Here is a 14,500-nt window from a genome sequence, read left to right on the forward strand (position 1 = left end):
AATTGTGAAACCCTTCCTTCGTTCCCTTCACCTTCCTGAGAGTCAAAGAAATTTGAGTAGGTCACCCCGCCAAGCTGTGTGCTGTGTCACAGGATAGAGCAGCTGACATCCACCCCAACAGGACCCGCCTTCGGGCAATCAGCGAGGCGAAGGCTAAAAACAACTGCCCCTGCACCTGCCTGTCGCCCGGTCCGACACCCCGAAAATGGCTTCTAGGGGCCCTGGCTCCGGGTTCACAAGCCCTACCCCCGAGATGACACTGAAAACCTTCCTCCAACAAGCCCTTCCATTCCAGGTAACTATCCTAACCAGGGGTCTCTCAACTTCTGCATATCATTACACTGGTCACTGAACTTTCTGTTTCTGGAAACACTTTCTCCTTATTTACTTTAGCAAAACTGTTCATGATTTTGAACACGTCTGTCAAATCTCCCCTAAATCGTCTCTGCTCTAAGGAGAACAACCTCAGCCTCTTTAGTCTTTCCACATAACTAAAATCTTTCATTTCAGATACTGCTCGAGTGAATTTCTTTCTGAATTCTCTGAGGCCTTGACATCCTTCCTAAAGCATGATGCCCAGTCCTAAACGTTACATTGCACTGAAACCGAGCAAGTATTTATGAATGTTTAGTGTTACGACACTCTGGGCAACTGCACGATTAGGTCCAGCCCCACAGAACCTGAAGTACTAACATAAGTGAATTAACCAATGATTTGTGTATTTTCCAGAGTTCTGTAACCCTTCACTGGAACGAAGAAGGTTGAGGGGCGACCTGATAGAGGTCTACAAAATTATGAGGGGCATAGACAGGGTGGATAGTCAGAGACGTTTTCCCAGGGTAGAGAAGGTCAATTACTCGGGGGCATAGGTTTAAGGTGCGAGGGGCAAGGTTTAGAGGAGATGTACGAGGCAAATTTTTACACAGAGGGTAGTGGGTGCCTGAAACTCGCTGCCGGAGGAGGTGGTGGAAGCAGGGACGATAGTGAGGCTTAAGGGGCATGAATCGGATGGGAATAGAGGGATACGGACCCCGGAAGTGTCGAAGATTTTAGTTTAGACGGGCAGCATGGTGGGCGCAGGTTTGGAGGACCAAAGGGCCTGTTCCTGTGCTGTACTTTTCTTTGTTCTTTGTTTGACTGCTCCAATGAGTTACAGGCACCAGATTTATATTTAAAACATTAACAAACTGTTTATTTATAACAAGAGTAAAAGATGAACATATAAAGGAAATAATGGAATGATTGTCTATGAGTCTGCCTATTCCCAAAACCGTGTGCCACCCTCCATCCAGTCACACAAGACAGACACAAGGCAAGGGGGTTAGGGGTGAGGTATGGGAAGACTTCAAATAACAAGAATTGACTGTCCGTGTGGAGTTTGCACATTCTCCCCGTGTCTGCGTGGGTTTCGCCCCCACAACCCAAAAATGTGCAGAGTAGGTGGATTGGTCACACTAAATTGCCCCTTAATTGGAAAAAAATAATTGGGTACTCTAAAATTTAAAAAAATAAAAAAATAACAAGAATTGAACTGAAGGTAAAGGTTTGAGATTAATTTTCACTGCTGTGACCCTCTGTGGAATGGATTTATACAAAAGATTTATACAGATCAGTACAATTCTGTCCTTTCACCACCAGATGGAGCACTACACAGGAGATTCAGGTCGGTGCAATTCTGACCTTCGACCACAAGATGGAGCTTCCATCTCCCTGAGATATTATTGGAGCTTAAAACTTGAGAAATCAGACTTTTCTGTTCACCTGATTCTGTGCAGAGACTCCAGATGTATTATGAAGAGTGTTCTCAGACTGGGCTTTTCCCAGCCATTCAGACAGAGGATTAAAGTATTACAAACCTGGTGAGAAACTGCTTGCAGCCTTTCACTCCAGAATCTCCCTTCACAGATCTGACTGCTGCTTGCAGATGTCCAAATCAGAGTGCCTTCACAGGTCTGGCGAGGGTGTCTTTTAAAACACCTGGCAGAGAGTGAGAGCAGAAAGAGAGTGCCTTTCAACTGCTTCTTGCCTGTATCTTATTACCGAATCCAAGACAAAAATGGAACTCATCACATGACCCCCCTTTCTTCTGGAAGATTTTGAATGGCTCCACCAATCACAAGCAACAACAGGAGATCGCTAAGAATTCCTGATTGGCTGTTGCCAAATTGACATCACGGGCTCTGCCACTGAACCTAAAATGGAAGTCTTAGGGTAGTCCATTAGACCAGGAGTGTTTCTGTTTGCCTAAAGTCTGTAGTTTAAGCAAAAAGCTCAATGTTGCAGCAGCCAGCAAGAACTGTAGACAAAGGCAGTCAGCGGGACAGGAATGAAAAAGAAAACACAGAGCAGACAAAGGTTTGACAACAGTATCCTAACATTAGTTTAACTAGCATGGCATGATAAAGAGCTCCTTCCAACGGGGGAATTGAATCCCGACTGAAGGATTCCAGGCATGCTGCAGTGGAATGTTTTATGCTTCATCGGACCAGTGGGGTTTGACTTGAGCAATTAGACTTCAAGCCAGAGTACATGTGCATTTGTAGCTGGCTAAGTGGTTGACTTTTTTTAAAAAAAATAATTTTTATTGAAATTTTTACAAAATACAAAATATAAACATCTTAACTCTATTAACAAACACCTGCGGTACCACCCCATGAACAATACCCCCCCCCCCCCCCCCAGCTTCAAGAGCAACTTCAAACAAAAGGAAAGAACAAAAACAAAAAAAAACAAAAAAAAAACAAAAGAGCACCCAGACAACGAAAGGGAAACAGACAGCACCCTCCATAAACCCATGTGCACAGTTCTCTCTCCCCCCAATCTTTACCCCCCCCCCCCCCCCCCCCCCCCCCCCCCCCCCCCCCGCCCCTCCCGGGTTGCTGCTGCTGTCGGCCTATTTCCCTACCGTTCCGCCAGGAAGTCCAGAAAAGGCTGCCACCGCCTGAAAAACCCTTGTACTGATCCCCTCAGGGCAAATTTCACCCTCTCCAATCTAATGAAACCCGCCATATCAGAGATCCAGGCCTCCACGCTTGGGGGCCTCGCATCCTTCCATTGGAGCAAGATCCTCCGCTGGGCTACTAGGGACGCGAAGGCCAGAACACCGGCCTCTATCGCCTCCTGCACTCCCGGCTCCACTGCAACCCCAAAAATTGCGAGTCCCCAGCCTGGTTCGACCCTGGATCCCACCACCCCCGACACCGTCCTTGCTACCCACTTCCAAAACTCCCCCAACGCTGGGCACGCCAAAACATGTGGGCGTGGTTCGCTGGGCTCCCCGAGCACCTAGCACACCTGTGCTCTCCCCCGAAAAACCTGCTCATCCTCGACCCAGTCATGTGGGCCCTATGCAGCACCTTGAACTGTATGAGGCTAAGCCTCGCACAGGAAGAAGAGGAATTCACTCTCTCCAGGGCATCCGCCCACGTCCCCTCCTCAATCTCCTCACCCAGCTCCTCTTCCCATTTACCCTTCAGTTCCTCCACCGAGGCCTCGTCTACCTCCTGCATTACCCGGTATATGTCCGAAATCCTCCCTCCTCCGACCCACACCCCCGAGAGCACCCTGTCCCGTACCCCCCGTGGGGGCAACAAGGGGAACCCCTCCATCTGCCGCCTGGCAAACGCCCTAACCTGCATGTACCGAAACATGTTCCCCGGGGGGAGCCCAAACTTCCCCTCTAACTCCCCCCTTGAGGCTTTCCGTAACTGGTAGGCACCACGGAGGCTCGAGTGCATTACCAGCACTCAAAATGACATCCCCTTTTAATTTGATACGTTTCCTTTAAGATTTTCTCTTTTGTTACAGTGCTCCAGTAACAGCCTCCCCGAACAGGCGCCGGAATGTGGCGACTAGGGGTTTTTCACAGTAACTTCATTGAAGTCTACTCGTGACAATAAGCGATTTTCATTTCATTTCATTTCAGTGCCCCTTTGGGGCTATCACTAAATCATAATTTTAAAATCATAATTTAATCTGTTAGCTTGTTAATTTGATCATTTGTTTCAAGTCATTTTATGGACAAAAGAGTATAAAAAGGAGATTGCTGGGACACTGGGTTGGTTGATATCTAGGAAACAGAAGTACGTAATAGAACAAAGAACAAAGAAAAGTACAGCACAGGAACAGGCCCTTCGGCCCTCCAAGCCCGTGGCGACCATGCTGCCGGTCTAAACTAAAATCTTCTACACTTCCAGGGTCCGTATCCCTCTATTCCCATCCTATTCATGTATTTGTCAAGATGCCCCTTAAATGTCACTATCGTACCTGCTTCCACCACCTCCTCCGTCAGCGAGTACCAGGCACCCACTACCCTCTGTGTAAAACAACTTGCCTCGTACATCTCCTCTAAACCTTGCCCCTCGCACCTTAAACCTATGCCCCCTAGTAATTGACCCCTCTACCCTGGGGAAAAGCCTCTGACTATCCACTCTGTCTATGCCCCTCATAATTTTGTAGACCTCTATCAGGAGTTTGCTACATTCTGCAAATAAAGTAAATATTAAGGAAAGGATTGTGTCGAGAACCGTACTTCACCATCTAGTTTGGGATCTACTCAACAGTTAACATATGGAGGCAGTCTGAGAGGCTGAAATATTCCCTCATGACCACCTATCGCATCTCCTTCAATTGGGGTGAGCTTATAAGTCACGGAACGGCAAACAATTGGACTACACCACAGCATATCACATTTGGTACACTCATTGGAGGTGCAATAAAAATACAAATGATTCCCTGACCCATTGAACTTTGAGATGTCTAATGGACTCATCATCCAGTGGTGGAGGCAGGCAAGATCTCATTTTAACATCCTATCTTATTAAATTGCTAGTGCATTGAACGGTGAAGGTGAGACATGCGGGGTTGAGGCATAAAATCTATTCTATTAATAAGCACAAATTTTTAATAAGCACTGTTTAAACAACATAAAGCAATCCCTGCTCATGTGACATGCTACATTCCGTTGTTGAATAGGCAAATATGCTTTTGATAATGTGGAGGATCTGACAAAGGAATTGGACAACTTGGAGTCAACGATACGCAACAGAGGTAGGATCAATGCAGTTTTTAAAATTCTTTGACGGGGATGTGGGCACGACTGGCCAAGCCAACGTTTGTTGCCCATTCCTAATGGGCCTTGAAATGAATGGTTTGCTCGGCTATTTGAGAGGCTAGTGAGGAGTCAACCACATTGTTGTGGATCTGGGGTCAAGTGTAGGCTAGACCAGGTAAGGATATCAGATTTCCTTCCCAAAAGGACATCAGCAAACCTGATGGGTTTTTGCAATTGATGAGTGTTTCAGGGCTACCGTTACTGAGACGAGCTTTCGATTCCAGATTTAGTTCATGAAATTTAAATTCCACCAAATCCCATGGTGGGATTTGAACTCACGTCCCCCGTGCTTAACCCTGGAATTCCGCAACACTTAGTCCAGTGGCATTACAACTGCACCACCATCTCCCCCATTGCATATCGGATTTTCATTATTATTGTTACCAACAGGCAGCACGGTGGCCTAGTGGTTAGCACAACCGCTTCACGGTGCTGAGGTCCCAGGTTCGATCCCGGCTCTGGGTCACTGTCCGTGTGGAGTTTGCACATTCTCCCCGTGTCTGCGTGGGTTTCGCCCCCACAACCCAAAAATGTGCAGAGTAGGTGGATTGGCCATGCTAAATTGCCCCTTAATTGGAAAAAATAATTGGGTAATCTAAATTTTAAAAAAAAAATTATTGTTACCAACCACTTTCCTGGGGGGGGGGGGGGGGGTGTGCTGCTGATGGGTAGGTTGAACCGGGTAACGATGTTTTAAAAATTAATTTACGGGATGCAGGTGTCACTGGTTAGGCCAGCATGTTTAGTTGCTAACCTGGCCTGTCCTTTTAAGATTACGAGACTGCATTTTCTTCGGTGGACTAGCCCACAAACTTGTACCCAGTCATAAGACTTCCCAGGACTCAGTAACTGTCATTCAGGCAGGTCTCAAATTGCAGCCCGTATGCATTCAATGGATTTATCCCATGATACCCTTCCATGAGCGATATTACAGTGATGTTACAGTGGCAGAACCCAAGCCCACTTGGTGTCTGTACAGGTCAACATTTCAGCTGATATTTTCACAAAGATACATTACCAGCAATGTATAGTGGAGAGGTCTCTGAGGAACAAACACAGAGGCTGCTTCAGGGCTTTCCTTCTTAATAAAATTCCCAGTAATGAAGCCAGTGTAACATCATTATGCCACTGCCTTGATTCGTTCTGATCACATGTGCTTATATTTCCTCAGATCTTAGTTCGGGAACACTAGTCAACACGGCGCAGAAGAGGAACTTTGATATCTTCTTTGTCATCGATGCCTCAAGAAGTGTTGGAAATGAAAACTTTATCAAGTCTTTGAACTTTGTTCAGACCTTTATTAACCGGGTAAGTGGGACTGTTAGAACTACAGGATAATCCCAGTTCCAAAGACTAAAGACGTGAGTTGCCAAGGACTGCGACAATGCAAAGAACATTCTGCGCCCATTGTCAATGACCTGGTCTTGGGTTTATTCTCGAAGTGGGTCACTTTCACATCTTAAACATATTTCAAACTTTCATTCTTTGAGCGATGACTGGGCAGCCCGTTACAAGGTGCAGTTTAATATTTTAAAATAAATTTAGAGTGCCCATTTATTTTGTTTTTCCAATTAAGGGGCAATTTAGCGTGGCCAATCCACCTACCCTGCCCATCTTTGGGTTGTGGGGGCGAAACCCACACAGACACGGGGAGAATGTGCAAACTCCACACGGACAGTGACCCAGAGCCGGGATCGAACCCGGCACCTCAGCGCCGTGAGGCAGCAATGAGCTCCAGTTTAATTGATTGATTTAGCTTGATTATGTAATGTATATTTTTATAGTACCATTAATATCATAAAATGTCCTAAGGTGCTTCACAAGAGCCTTTTAAGTAAAGGTTGGAACAGAGCTTACAGCAGATAAGGTAAGGGTGGGCGGCCGGTGGCGCAGTGGTTAGCACTGCTGCCTCACGGCGCCAAGCACCCGGGTGAATTTACAGGTAGTTTGGGCTGAGGGAAGGTAGGGTAGCAGCAGAAACAGTTGATCTTACGGTCTCATTCTTAGTGACAACGATTCCGTGAGCTCCTCATTTATAACTTTGGATGTGAGCATGGAGGAGACAGGGGGAGGGGTTTAAGAAAACAGTTGGCAGTAAAGAAAAGAAGCCCAGGATTATCCTTAGAATCCTGAAAGATCGCGGAAAAACGAGCTGTTTTTGAGCAGAACTCGACTGTGCTTTATCCAGCCCAACTGCACCTGGCAGTGAATGACCATACCAACTGTCCATCATCCATTCAAGCCTGAACACTTAAACTAGGACAGCACTCCAGTTGCATCACCAGACATGGGGCATGAAAAGGAATGATATTGGGAACTTGGTGCAATATTTAGTTTGAGAAATCTTCTTTCCTGCTATTCCTTAGCTATCAGATATTAATGGCCCAGTTCGATTCGGAGTTATCACATTTGGATCAAACCCCATTATTATCACAGACATCAAGGAACACCTCACTCCTAAGGCTGTGATAGAAAGGATCAAGCTAGTCGAATATCGAGGTAAGTTCAACCACGTTCATTTGTTCCTTCATGAAATGTGGGTAACAGCATTTGTTGGCCAAACATTCTTCGTTCTTCTTGCCCCTGGCTCGAGAGACAATGGGTGTGTGCCAATGGGTCACTGGTTGGTTTGGCAGCGTCCGCCTCTCTCTTTCCGGTGTCGTTTCGTGCCTTGCCAGCTGCTGTGTCTCTTCTCCCCAGTGTCTTTTCACTCCCTCCTTCAGTGCTGTCCTCCAGATCTGGCGATTGCTGGCAACTTCCCCCCAGCGTTTGTGGTCCATGTCGCAGGAATTCATGTCACATTTGCAGCCGTCTTTGAAGCCTAGATAAGGGCGGCAACTGCATCTCGTGCCGATGTGAGGGGGGAGGGGTAATGCTCTGGGCAATCAGGTTCAAATCTTGGCGCTGCAGATGGCAAAATTAGAATTCTATAAATATCTGGAATTAAAAGTCTGGAATGAGACCATTGTCAATTGTCGTAAAAACCCATCTGGTTCACTAACGTCCTTTAGGGAAGGAAATCTGCCATTCTTACCTGGTCTGGCCGACATGTGACTCCAGACCCACAGCAATGTGGTTGACTCATAACTGCCCTCTCAAAGGGCAATTAGGAATGGGCAATAAATGCTGGCCCAACCTGCACGTCCAAGTCTCATGAACGAATAAAAAAAAAGTTGTCAAAGATTCAAAATGCAAGAGAAAATGTTGCAGGTGAGACAGACACTCCAAACAACAGGAGAGGGCATAATCGAGGTCGCAAGAGACATTGGCCGGAATTCTCTAGCCATTGTGGTTCACTTTTCCTGCCAGCTGCACACTCACACCTGCGGGTTTCGACAAAGGAAGGATCAGACGTGAAGACAACTCCAACACGTTTATTAAACTATATACACTATTATAACTTGGGCTCAACATTACTGTAAATCCTCCTATAGCTCCTCAGACTGACTAACCAGATTGCCAAACTCCACGTGATGGGAGTGATATTGAATTAACCCGGTGTCTCTACTCTCTGACTGTCTCCACTGGAAAGAGGCAGATCATGTGTGTGGTGTCCTTTATATATGAGTTGGTGTAATGCCCTCCTGTGGTTGTGTCGCCTCTGTGAGTATCGTAAGTGCCCATTGGTCGTGTCCTATCTAACTGGTATATTGGTTGAGTGTGTGTGTGTGATGTCTCTGGTGCTCCCTCTAGTGTCTAACTAGTCTACATGTATGTACATTAACCCCTTGTGTATTTGCAGTGATGAACATCACCACAGGGAAGAGTTAAGAATTTGATTGATAAAGCCAAGTGGATATCTCACATTAGTTTGAAGTGTTTTTCTGATGCAAAGCTTTCTTCTGTTGAAGAATATCATAACAACACTGGAAGAAGGACAGGTCTGGCACTGGAGATAGTCCACTCCTCCATCAACCAAACTCTAAATCTTCAAGCTGCACGTGGACAACCTATCCCAAAACAGGTCATCATTGTGATTACCGCTGGTGAGTCATTGAGGGGGTTCGGATGTCCTTCAATACGCACTTGTATACATGGTGGGGAATGGGATTGGGTGGCTCAGGGGTGAGATTATGAGATGCATTTCAGCTAGTCAGACTTCATCCAAAACCCACCCTTCCCCCCTCCACAACAAGCACAATAATCGATGCCTCTTGTGCCCCACACAAGCAAATTAAACCAATCAATCGGCTAAAACAAAGCTTTGCATCCAACTTAACTCTTAGAAAGCAGGGCACAATCTGCCCCAAAACAGGACTGCCTGGGAAAACTCACTAAAGTAACACTGCGCCCCTCAGCAAGGGTTGCTAATCCTCCAGGATTGGCCTGCTTCGGAATTGGAGACCAATCTTCATGGCCCTGCTGTGCAATCTGGAAGAAAATTTAAAAAGATGTGTTTGTTTGTCATGGGGGGGGGGGGGGGGGGGGGAGAGAGGATGTTCCAATAGCTGCCTTCCCGCTGTCCACCCATCATAAACTTCAGCTCATTCCCTCCTCCAGCCCCCACGGGGACCCCCATTCCCCCAAACCCTCCATTCCTCTGTCCCTGCCATCTTGTGCACTCCCCAGCCCCTCAGCAAACCATCGGCAGCTGTTCCATTGGCTGCAGAGCCACAATATGGGATTCCCTTCCTAAACCATCAGCTCGACCAATTCCCCCTCCGCTAACACCTCCCCATCAGGGATTTAGTCAGATTGTTCAATTGCGTAGCTGAGGTGGCTTCAGGAACATGCGTTCAACATTTCTGCGATTATAGTGCATGTTGTTGCTGTTTATAATTTTCATTTACTTCAGAAACCTGTTTTAATTTTTTCTCTTCCAATTTAAATCTATCCTTCTATTATCATGTGAACAGGTAGATTTTGCAGTGTCAGCACTCAATTATTTTGCTGTGTAAGTTGTTTCCCTCGGTGCATTATTTTCTGCCGTGGTAACACTCCCATTTTTTTGTCTTTTCTTTTGATAGGACAGTACAATGGAGCTCCGACACCTTTCATCATTATGCAGAAAATTTTTGAACTACTCTCCCACTTGCCAGCCCATCTAGGTAATCTCTCGAACTCTCTGCTTAACATGAATGGCTTGTGGAGCCCATGATACCAGCTCGGTGACCTCTCAACGCTGTCACCTGTGCTTCAGTTGGTAGCACGCATGCTTCCGAGTCCCAAGGTTCTGGGTTGAGGGCCTGAACACTGTAGGAGAGGTTTCAAGACCTGTGTATTGAGTTAGCTTCCACGTGGAATTCTTCCCTGGGGCTCAACTCAGTACAGAAAGCAACAGACTCATCAGCAATCTGGATAAGTTGGTTTATTTATTAATCCAAGCTTGGTTACGTGTGCACGGAGATGAGATCTGGATAATGCCAAGATCTATCTACTCAACACTGATAAAAATACATCAGTTATACAATTTCCAAAAATCAATAGCCCACCCCAGTTGGACTCGATCCAATTCCTGAAGCTATCCTGTTTAAACCTTATCCAATAAAATTGTGATCAACCCATGATTGAGCCTCATCCTGTTAGCTGTGTTTACAAAAAGGCTTGACGTTAGTCTTAGCATCCTAAATATTTTTTTTTCCCCATCTCAGCATCCCATGCAACCATTGTTCATGAGGAACAGGATGGCAGAACTTGCATCGTCTTTACTCCATGCATTGTTTCAGAAAGCCCGAATATCAAAAGTGACTTCCTTTTCACTTCCAGAGGATATCGGGGGCCACTGATAAAAACTTGTCTTTACTAGTAATTTGCTGATCACACATCTCCTGTGTTTTAAAAACATGGCCAAGTTAGCTAGCCTAAATCCCATCATGCATTGTGGCCACTGCTTGTAGCCAGAGTTTGATTACTTATTACTGCTATGTCCTATTCAATTTTATAGGTCTCACCGCTGCCCCCCCCCCTCAAGCACAAAGATCCAAGCTGGCATTTCCTGGAGTGTCAGTACTGAAGGAGCACTGCACAAAGGTGCTGTCTTTCAGATGAAACATTAAAACTGAGGCCCTGTCTTCCTTTTGTGGTGGATGTAAAAAGATCCCATGGAAGTATTTTGAAGAGGGGTAGGGAAGTTGCCTTGGCCAATATTTATCCGTCAATTAATACCACAGAAACAGATTGTCTGGTGGTTAATCCCATGGCTGCTTGTGGGATCTTGCTGTGTGTAAATTAGCTGCTGCACTTCCTCTATTGCAACAGTGACTGCACTTGAAAAGTCGTTGGTTATGAAAAGCGCAACATAAATACAAATCCTTGGGGATTTTTCTGTCAAAAAACCCCTGGGACCTAATTTGTCACAATTGACGTCAATAGGATAGTGAAAGCCTCAGAATGGGCTCAGTGGACTTAACCCCTGCCATTCAAACCAGCACTCTGCTCGCTGTCTGTCACTTTTACAGGGCCTATCGCTAGGTGACAGAAATGCCCATTTGTTTCACGAGGTCGGTCTCTTTAAATATGCAAATGACAGTCTTGATGTGTATAGGACCCGACGGCCATTTTAGGACAGGACAGTCGAGGCTTGAGCCATGCTCGCTCCAATTAGCTTAACTGGAGACGATGCTGAAGAGGAGCCAATAGTGGAAAGAAAATCATGGCTGCGACTGCCCAGAATTTTCCTCAACTACAATCCCTGATGCCACTCCAGTCCTCCTCTTTCTGGCGAAACAGCCGTCACACTCTGCAATATTGTCACCAGCCCGCATCCAGCAGGCTGCAAAGGGGAAGCCATTTTGGGGCAGAAAGCCCGCCAGTTGGGATTCGGTCCTCAAAATTACTCTGGCCTCTGCTGAGCAGAAGGGGGCAAGTAGCCAATGTGCCCTGCTGGTTGCCCACCCAACAGTTAACATTGACTAGCTTCATGTCTAAATGCAGTCAATCACTACCACAATATCCCATTCAATTTTACATCATGCTAATTACACTTTATTAACAGCTGAAAACTCTTAAATTGTGAGACTAAGTTGACTGGATTGAATCCAGCTCTCACTGGATACAAGCAGATTGAGAAGAGTATTATCCAGGTCTTTAGAATTCAGGAATTCAATACAATTGTGCCTCCCCTTCCCCTCCAGTCAACTAAGTTGTCTCTCCATCTTTCTTGAGGAGACTGACTTGAAGTGGCCATTTTTTTGACACTCTCCTGAGTGTCCATTCTACATGTGAGAGCACAGTGAGTATCAGCAGGACATTGAAGTGTCGAAGGCTTAATTGCTGAATCTTTTTTTAAAATTTAGATTACCCAATTATTTTTTCCAATTAAGGGGCAATTTAGCGTGGCCAATACACCTACTCTGCTCATTTTTGGGTTGTGGGGGCGAAACCCACGCAGAAACGGGGAGAATGTGCAAACTCCACACGGACAGTGACCCAGAGCCGGGATCGAACCTGGGACCTCAGCGCCGTGAGGCGGTTGTGCTAACCACTAGGCCACCGTGCTGCCCTTAATTGCTGAATCTGATCTCTCCCTCACCCTCTCATAGCAATCATTGAATAGTGGTTAGGATTGGCAGCCCTTGTTCCCCCTGTCTGGATCAGAGGCACTGAGACCAACTGCGGTATCACACAAAGATAAGGTCCACAGAATCCCTACAGTGCAGGAGGAGGCCATTTGGCCCATCGAGGCTGCACCGACCCTCCAAAAGGGCACTCCACTCAGACCCACTCTTGTGCCTTATACCCACAACCCCACCCAACCTGCGCATCTTTGGACACTAAGTGGTAATTTAGTGTGGCCAATCTACCTAACATGCAGATCTTTGGAGTGTGGAAAGAAATCGGAGCACCCAGAGGAATCCCACACAGACACAGGGAGAAAGTGCAAACGCCACACAGTCACCCAAGGCCAGAATCGAACTGGGGTCCCTGGCGCTGTGAAGTAGCAGTGATAACCACTGTGCCGCTGTGCCATCCATAAACTGACCAAATATTTGGTGATCTTCATGTATGCCTGGGTGCCAAGTGGCGAATTTCCCAGTGCAACCAACAATCGATGATATTCTGCACAAGAGGTGGAAATCAGGGTTGAATAATTTGTTAAAATATTTGATTGAAGTATTTTTCCCCCTCATTTCCAAATGAGTCTTCCCTAATCATATGTGAGACACAAATTCCCTTGAATAGCATCAGCTGACTTGGCGATGCTCTAATTGTCTATCGCTCTCTCAACTGCAGATATCTTTGCGATTGGAATTGGAGAATTACTCAAATCCTATCTTGAATCATTGGTACCGATGGCGTTAAAAGTAGCAAAAGATCACCAATATGTCTTTTACCTACCAAGCTACCATCATCTGGAAAAAGCACAAGAAAAGACGAGCAAGAATGGTAATTTGAGTTAATCTGCACATAATATAGACCTTGCTAACTTGTTCCAACCCGTTCAGAATCTCAGCCACGGTCAATGGAGGAGGCACCAGGTACTATCTATCCAAAAGTGCGTTCTTCAAATGTGATCTGGATGATTTGTCGATGAATCATTGATAGGATTGATTCCAGGCCACCAATGAAGTTAGATGGTGAAGCGACACGTTACCTTTGTCTGGGATGAGTTTAGTAGGGAACATAAAGGAGCTGTGACAAAGGGCGGCACGGTGGCGCAGTGGTTAGCACTGCTGCCTCATGGCGCCGAGGACCCGGGTTCAATCCCAGCCCCAGGTCACTGTCTGTGTGGACGTTGCACATTCTCCTGTGTCTGTGTGGGTATCACCCCCACAACCCAAAGATGTGCGGGGTCGGTAGATTGGCTATGCTAATGCCCCTTAATTAGAATTGTTTTTTAAATGGGACTGTGACGGATTGTATCCTGGCCTCTTTGTTCTATTGCAATGTTGTGGCATTAGACAAACTGCAAGATCCAGACATAATATTGTCACGATCAGGTGAGATGGGATAGAATGGCTCCCCTCTTTCCCTCCTCCTTGTCTCATGGTAGCCATGATGTGGAGATGCCGGCGTTGGACTGGGGTGAGCACAGTAAGAAGTCTTACAACACCAGGGTTAAAATCCAACATGTTAGTTTCAAACACTAGCTTTCGGAGCACTGCTCCTTCCTCAGGTGAATGAAGAGGTTTGTTCCAGAAACATATATATAGACAAATTCAAAGATGCCAGACAATGCTTAGAATGTGAGCATTAGCAGGTAATTAAATCTTTACAGATCCAAAGATAGGGGTAACCCCAGGTTAAAGAGGTGTGAATTGTCTCTAGCCAGGATAGTTGGTAGGATCTCGCAAGCCCAGGCCAGGTGGTGGGGGATGAATGTAATGCGACATGAATCCCAGGTCCCGGTTGAGGCTGCACTCATGTGTGCGGAACTTGACTATAAGTTTCTGCTCGGCCATTCTGCGCTGTCGCGTGTCCTGAAGGCCGCCTTGGAGAACGCTGTCC

At 46.3% G+C, this 14,500-nt stretch overlaps 1 protein-coding gene across 2 annotated transcripts in view; it reads left to right on the forward strand.

Annotated features, from left to right (window-relative positions):
- LOC119974681 (complement factor B-like) overlaps nucleotides 1-14,500 on the forward strand; it is an 83,484-nt gene that overhangs the window by 39,445 nt on the left and 29,539 nt on the right. For both annotated transcript variants that reach the window (XM_038813789.1, XM_038813788.1), the window contains exons 5-10: nucleotides 4,975-5,049; nucleotides 6,285-6,421; nucleotides 7,480-7,612; nucleotides 8,965-9,099; nucleotides 10,081-10,161; nucleotides 13,286-13,438. In XM_038813789.1, the coding sequence (XP_038669717.1) occupies nucleotides 4,975-5,049; nucleotides 6,285-6,421; nucleotides 7,480-7,612; nucleotides 8,965-9,099; nucleotides 10,081-10,161; nucleotides 13,286-13,438 (714 nt within the window). The remainder of the gene's footprint in view (nucleotides 1-4,974; nucleotides 5,050-6,284; nucleotides 6,422-7,479; nucleotides 7,613-8,964; nucleotides 9,100-10,080; nucleotides 10,162-13,285; nucleotides 13,439-14,500) is intronic.

Source organism: Scyliorhinus canicula, chromosome 12 (assembly GCF_902713615.1).
Source record: "Scyliorhinus canicula chromosome 12, sScyCan1.1, whole genome shotgun sequence".
Classification (NCBI taxonomy): Eukaryota; Metazoa; Chordata; class Chondrichthyes; order Carcharhiniformes; family Scyliorhinidae; genus Scyliorhinus; species Scyliorhinus canicula.